Below are 7,500 nucleotides of genomic sequence, written 5' to 3'. Positions count from 1 at the left end.
AAAAGTGATCTTGAGCTCGAAAGGGTTGGTGATCACTGCTGTAGGCTAATCCTGTAGGCTAATCCTGTAGGCCAATCCTGTAGGCTAATCCTGTAGGCTAATCCTGTAGGCTAATCCTGTAGACCAATCCTGTAGGCTAATCCTGTAGGCCAATCCTGTAGACCAATCCTGTAGGCCAATCCTGTAGGCCAATCCTGTAGACCAATCCTGTAGGCAATCATAGCCCAGACTGTAGTCATCCTGTGCCAATCCTGTAAGCTAATCCTGTAGGCCAATCCTGCAGGCCAATCTGTAGGCTAATCCTGTAGACCAATCCTGTAGGCTAATCCTGTAGGCCAATCCTGTAGACTAATCCTGTAGGCCAATCCTGTAGGCCAATCCTGTAGGCCAATCCTGTAGGCTAATCCTGTAGGCCAATCCTGTAGGCCAATCCTGTAGGCTAATCCTGTAGGCCAATCCTGTAGGCCAATCCTGTAGGCAAATCCTGTAGGCCAATCCTGTAGGCCAATCCTGTAGGCTAATCCTGTAGGCCAATCCTGTAGGCCAATCCTGTAGGCCAATCCTGTAGGCCAATCCTGTAGGCCAATCCTGTAGGCTAATCCTGTAGACCAATCCTGTAGGCTAATCCTGTAGACCAATCCTGTAGGCCAATCCTGTAGACCAATCCTGTAGGCCAATCCTGTAGGCCAATCCTGTAGGCTAATCCTGTAGGCCAATCCTGTAGGCCAATCCTGTAGGCTAATCCTGTAGGCTAATCCTGTAGGCCAATCCTGTAGGCTAATCCTGTAGACCAATCCTGTAGGCTAATCCTGTAGGCCAATCCTGTAGACGATCCTGTAGGCCAATCCTGTAGACCAATCCTGTAGGCCAATCCTGTAGGCTAATCCTGTAGGCCAATCCTGTAGGCTAATCCTGTAGACCAATCCTGTAGGCTAATCCTGTAGGCCAATCCTGTAGGCTAATCCTGTAGACCAATCCTGTAGACCAATCCTGTAGGCCAATCCTGTAGGCCAATCCAGCAAATTCTGTAGACCAATCCTGTACGCTAATCCTGTAGGCCAATCCTGTAGGCTAATCCTGTAGGCCAATCCTGCAGGCCAATCCTGTAGGCCAATCCTGTAGGCTAATCCTGTAGGCCAATCCTGTAGGCTAATCCTGTAGGCTAATCCTGTAGGCCAATCCTGTAGGCTAATCCTGTAGACCAATCCTGTAGGCCAATCCTGTAGGCTAATCCTGTAGGCTAATCCTGTAGGCCAATCCTGTAGGCTAATCCTGTAGGCTAATCCTGTAGGCCAATCCTGTAGGCCAATCCTGTAGACCAATCCTGTAGGCTAATCCTGTAGGCCAATCCTGTAGGCTAATCCTGTAGGCCAATCCTGTAGGCCAATCCTGTAGGCCAATCCTGTAGACCAATCCTGTAGGCCAATCCTGTAGGCTAATCCTGTAGACCAATCCTGTAGGCCAATCCTGTAGACCAATCCTGTAGGCTAATCCTGTAGGCTAATCCTGTAGGCTAATCCTGTAGGCCAATCCTGTAGCTAATCCTGTAGACCAATCCTGTAGGCTAATCCTGTAGGCCAATCCTGTAGGCCAATCCTGTAGGCTAATCCTGTAGGCCAATCCTGTAGGCTAATCCTGTAGGCCAATCCTGTAGCCAATCCTGTAGGCTAATCCTGTAGGCCAATCCTGTAGGCCAATCCTGTAGGCCAATCCTGTAGGCTAATCCTGTAGGCCAATCCTGTAGGCCAATCCTGTAGGCTAATCCTGTAGGCCAATCCTGTAGGCTAATCCTGTAGGCTAATCCTGTAGGCCAATCCTGTAGGCTAATCCTGTAGGCTAATCCTGTAGACCAATCCTGTAGGCCAATCCTGTAGGCTAATCCTGTAGACCAATCCTGTAGGCCAATCCTGTAGGCTAATCCTGTAGGCCAATCCTGTAGGCCAATCGAAGCCAATCCTGTACGCCAATCCTGTAGGCCAATCCTGTAGGCTAATCCTGTAGCCAATCCTTTAGTTAGATGATAGCGTTCATTCACAAACATCTGGACCAGACACATAAAGCACTTTTTAACAGTTTCTGTCACTGTTGAACTTTTAGCGATTAGCCGAGAACCATTTAGTTTTGTATTCCCCCCCTCTCTGGACCTCCATTTCCTTTTCCTCTCACCATGACGACCATCAGGAGGTCGATGGTCAATCCCACCACGAGGATCAAACTAAACATAATCAGGTGTCAGATGTTTGTGAAACTGATTCTCTGACTGTCATCTGTTTTATTGATTCAGATCCTGACTCATTCACTTTGTTTGATTCAGTAAATGTTCTGTATTTATATAAATGTTCTGTATTTATATAAATGTTCTGTATTTATATATATTTACAAGTCCTGATGACTCAAAGCTCTTTACAGTTTATTGCCATTCACACATTCACACACATTCATACAGTGCATCTCTGGGCAGCACTTTTTCTATGAGGGACCATTCAGGGTTCAGTATCTTGCCCAAGGACACTTGGGCATGAAGATGGGTAAGACTGGGATCGAACTGCCGACCCTCTGTTTGGAGGATGACCGCTCTACCCCTCAGCCACAGCCGCCCCAATTAACTGAGTCATTAACCGAGACCTGGGACAGAATTAGAGAAGAAGAATCATTTTCATTTCTCCGTCTCTCAGGTTCTGTCTGATGTGTTTAACGCTCCGGTCTTCACCATCGATGTGTCCAACTCCGCCTGTCTGGGTTCAGCCTACAGAGCTGCTCATGGTAAGACGCTGGTACTGCTGATACTACTGATACTACTGCTGGTACTGGTACTACGACTGGTACTGGTACTGGTACTACTGATACTATGACTCGTCTGTGATTGGCTGATGTGTTTTCAGGTCTCGTGTCAGAATCTGGAGTTTCCTTCTTTGATGTGGTGAAGAACGCTCCTGAACCACAACTGGTCGCTACGCCACACCCAGCTGCACAGGAGGTACACACACACACACACACACACACACACACACACACACACACACACACACACACACACTCTGACTAGATGTTGCTGAATGAATATTCTCTCTACTTAAAATCAGGATATTAAATAAGAAACAGCGACAGAAAGTAAAGTGTCGACTTCTCTCAGGAAACTCAGTGTTAAACATGGACGGGTCCAAAAAACGCATAAAAGAAGCATAATCATTATAATGAATAAACTCTAACTTCCTGTGACTCAGCGTAGACGTCAGGTTTCTTTACATCCAGATGTTCTTAGTCACATTTTCAATTCACACATAAAAATCAATAATTCTAAAACAAATGAAAAATTATGGAAAAGATTTTCTTCTTATGGAAAAGTTGATGTTAAACGTTAATTTGACTTGATGTAAAGAAAACTTCTGCAAAAACAATGAATGTTCAAACTATTCAGATTTGTATTTTTCAGACTAAACAGGATTTAAAGTGACGTTTGTGCTGCTGAAGTTTTTCTGTCATCGCTGAACGTCACAAACATCGACAACATAAACGTGATGTGTCTGTGTTCCAGGTTTACACCCCCATGTTGAAGCGATACACCCGATTGGAGGAGAGGGTCCTGCAGCAGAGACCCACCTGAGCCACAGCAGCCAATTAGATCTACTGATGGAAATCAACATTTTCACAAAGTAAATCACTGACCAGTCAACCAAATCCGTTTTTATTAAAAACAAGGAATTTGAAAGATTAAGTTTAGTTCAGTGTAGTTAGTTTAGTGCAGGTGACTGATTAGCAGCAGTTTATGAACCATTAGAATCAGTCAACAGAAGAAAGAGGAAATTAAACCAGACTTGGACTTTTCATGTATAAATAAAGTTTTTTAAAGTTGAAGTATTTGTCTGCTCGTCAGCTGTAAAAGTAAAATCAGCTCAAATCAGTTCTGATTCATTGGAAAACTACAAACAGTCCAAATCAGTGTGTCACACCAACATGTGTCCCTACAGAAGCTAAATGATCACATCAGACTCAAAGACGGAATCAGACCTGACGATTCTCTGATGAACTCCTCACTTATTTTGTTCTTCATGATTAAGATATGTTATTGCACAATGAAAATGACCTGAAGCCTCGAGGCTCATTATTAAGGATGAAGGATCCTTCCCTGTGATTCATCATTTAACATTTTTTAAATATTAAAGGCCCAGGTTATAATTTGGCTTCAGTTTATGGGAGATGTCATATCGTCCATCTTTATTTACAGTCTGTGGTTTAACAGCAGCTCCACCTGCTGGTCATCAGCTCAGGAGGAGGTTTTAATTCAATTTGTCTCCAGATTTCCAGTCCTAGTTTCTCTCTAATTTCCCTCCTCCTCTTCTCCTTCTCTCCTCCTCTTCCTCTCCTCGTCTGGTCTCGTCTCCTCCTCCTCCTCCTCCGCTCCTCCTCAGTTGTTACTACGAGTGGGGTTATCAGATTATAGACCAGAGGTTGATAAAGGTTAGCCTGTGTGTGTTTGTGTGTGTGTGTGTGAGCGTGCACGCCATTTTCTACCTGGTGGCTAATGCCTCAGTTTCAGAGAGATTGAGGGGATTTTACTGTGTGTGTGTGTGTGTGTGCATGTTCGGTGTTTGCTGTGTGTGTGTGCATGTGTGTGTGTTTGCTGTGTGTGTGTGTGCATGTGTGTGTGTGCATGTTCGGTGTTTGCTGTGTGTGTGTGTAATGCGGCAGAGGAGAATGGGTTCATATGAGGAGACGGACACTGCAGAGACTGGGCCACATGTGTGCAGTCGCATGTGTGTGTGTGTGTGTGTGTTCGGTGTATAGCATTGACAGGGGTGGGAGGGGCTCTGAGCTGTCCTGAGATGACACACCCAGGGAAGCTGCTGCTGTGTGTGTGCACGGGTGGGCGGGGCTACCAGTTGTCCTTAAATTCCATGGGTATCCCCCAAATCCCCTGAAAACGTCAGGCCCAGCGCCCCCTGCTGTGTGAACATCGTAGCTTCAGCTCCCTGTGATGAGCTGTTATTTTTTAAATCACTTCCTTTTCCTGTTGCTAATTAGGTTCCGTGTATTTAAAGCCCAGCTCTTCACTTCCTTTGTTGTCAGATCGTCTTCTACCTTCGTGTCCTTCATTCCAGCATCATTTTTCTTGTGAGTATTGTTGATCCAGAGTTTGACCTGGACTGTTTTACTGATTTGGGATTTTTTGCGTTGCCCTCACCTGTAGCTTTGCAGTAATCGTCATTAAACAGGCGACAGTCTCTGTTTAGTCTTTACTCTCATCGAGTTCCGTTCCCACGTTTTTCAATAAATCGTTTTATGGACATATTCTAGTCGTGACTGAGCGACACTGCAGACATGACGAAACAGAACAAACTCCTCATTAACCACGATGGTTCATGTTCAAAGCCAGTGAACACAGGTAGCAGCAGCTAGCAGCCATTAGCCAGTATGTAGGTTCAGCTGAGGAGCTGCTGTCCTCAGAGAGAGAGAGAGAGACAGAGAGAGAGAGAGAGAGAGATGTGCACCAGGGCAGAGCAGCATGTGACTGTGTTCACCGTATTCCTGATATTTTGTTTGTGTGTTTGAAATAATTAGCTCCCAAAAGGAATAAAACGGGGAAAAGAGTGTGTGTATTCAATTTACATATCTGTGTGTATAGTTGTGTGAATGTGTGATGACGAATGGAATCAGAAGTGTGTGTTTCAGATAATAAACCAGCTGTTAATTACTTTCAAAGGCAGCAGATGAAGATGTGCGTGTTGATTTCATCTGAACCCTTCAAACATGGCAACCCGCAGTCTGAGGCTGATTGAAGACTTTAGGTCTGAAATGAGATATTCATGTTGTCGAGGAGGGAAACCTGCGCACGGACGAAATGACTGACAGCAAAAGATTTAATGAAGGACTTTGTTAGAGAAGGTTTTTTAGATGAACCTTCACTGACAGATCCTCCAGATTTGACAAAGATAAATTAGAAGAAAAAGTTTCGGGATTCCACAAGAGTAGGATTTTTTTCGTATTTCTCTCTGGTCCTTTGTGAAACATAAATTAGGACAAACTCAGGCATCTTCGCTTCCATGACAGATCATGCGATACGATCACAAGCTCCGCAGCTGCTACTAATGGTCCTGGTGAAGTCCAGTCTTTATCAGCCCTGGGACTAAAAATATACAGTTTGTCCTGAAGGTGGCGCTGGAGAAGACGTCCTGAGTTCAAAGTCAGTCTCGGATTGACTGTTCCCATCAAAATAGTATGGTCATGTTGAGTGATCGTCAACCACCAAGGAGGCAGGCTGTAGAGCATTGGTAGCTGTTACGGCACCAACCTGGCAACACCAGGCCCCAACCACATGATGATGCCACCGGGCTCTTACCACAACAGAGAGAAAAGCATTTTATTTTCTCCCCCACACACGTGAGCAAAAATAAATTCACACAACTCAACTTAAATTGTCCGACACGCAACCTTTACAGGTTTCACAGTTCAGCTTTGTGTCCTCTCCGGTCATCTATGTGTGTGTCTCTGTGTGTGTCCTCTGTGTGTGTCTCTGTGTGTGTCTGGTGAAGGTTCTCTCTGAGCCACCTCTGTGCCCATAATATCAAACACGCCCCATTTGTGATGCATGATTGTGATTGGCCCAACCAGTGTCAGAATGACAGAGGACACGAGACGAGGACGCTGGGTCCAGCTCCAGGCACCGAGCCGTCCCCCGTGTCGACGAGTTAAGTGGTGGTAGGAGAAGAATGGAGTTCACCAGGGTGCAGGTTAGAGACTCGTGTCCTGTTAATATCTGGTAGATATTTGATGCTACCAGTTGCTTCGGCCCCTCCACCCCCCCAGCATCCACCTGTAGGCTCCAACGGGGGGTTACAAGTATTTGCTCATCACTCCCATCATTCCTGTGTAATCATATGGGGGAGTGATTAAGTTGGAGCCTAGACGCCAAACACTAAACCTGTTGTAATGCTGCAATAAATGTTTGAACGTGAGTTGTCTGACTGAACTGGGAATATTGACTATACTAAAATCTGATTGATTGTCACTTCCATATGAGAAATGTCAGAGATTATTATTTATTATCTTTACTTCAAAAACAGGCCTCCTGTGTGTCCAGCCATGTCTCAGCTGTCGTCCTGGGTTCAGGGCGACTGTGTCCTTCAGCCGTCTGCTGTGTTTGTTCCTATAGAGTCCATCAGACCTCACCTCATGGAATTACAGCCTAATGAGAGAGAGCCAGCAAGACAGAGGAGGATTCTGGGTGCCTAGCAACAACCAGTCACTGCCTTTTCCTCAATCTGACACACCACACAGACACACAAACACACACACACTCACTCACTCACTCACTCACTCACTCACACGCACACAGACACAGACACACACACCACACACACACACACACGAGCCCGGTTGACAGTCTGCAGCCTGACGAGTCACCGGCTAATTTGGTCAATTAGGACACAGTTAATTTCCTCAATTAAACCCTGTGTTCATTTGTTCAATTAGGTCTGTTGCTAATTGAACATCGGTGGTGGG

At 45.5% G+C, this 7,500-nt stretch overlaps 1 protein-coding gene across 1 annotated transcript in view; it reads left to right on the top strand.

Moving 5' to 3' along the window:
* Positions 1-3,855, top strand: part of xylb (xylulokinase homolog (H. influenzae)) — an 11,054-nt gene extending 7,199 nt beyond the window's left edge. The window contains 3 exon segments of the mRNA XM_035142284.2: positions 2,676-2,763; positions 2,883-2,977; positions 3,536-3,855. Coding sequence (XP_034998175.2) covers positions 2,676-2,763; positions 2,883-2,977; positions 3,536-3,604 — 252 coding nt within the window. The 3' untranslated portion in view covers positions 3,605-3,855.
* The last annotated feature ends 3,645 nt before the right edge of the window (positions 3,856-7,500 follow it).

Source organism: Hippoglossus stenolepis, chromosome 19, assembly GCF_022539355.2.
Source record: "Hippoglossus stenolepis isolate QCI-W04-F060 chromosome 19, HSTE1.2, whole genome shotgun sequence".
Taxonomy (NCBI): Eukaryota; Metazoa; Chordata; class Actinopteri; order Pleuronectiformes; family Pleuronectidae; genus Hippoglossus; species Hippoglossus stenolepis.
The sequence above is the reverse complement of the archived record's forward strand: the minus strand, read 5'-3'. Positions and strand labels throughout refer to the sequence as shown.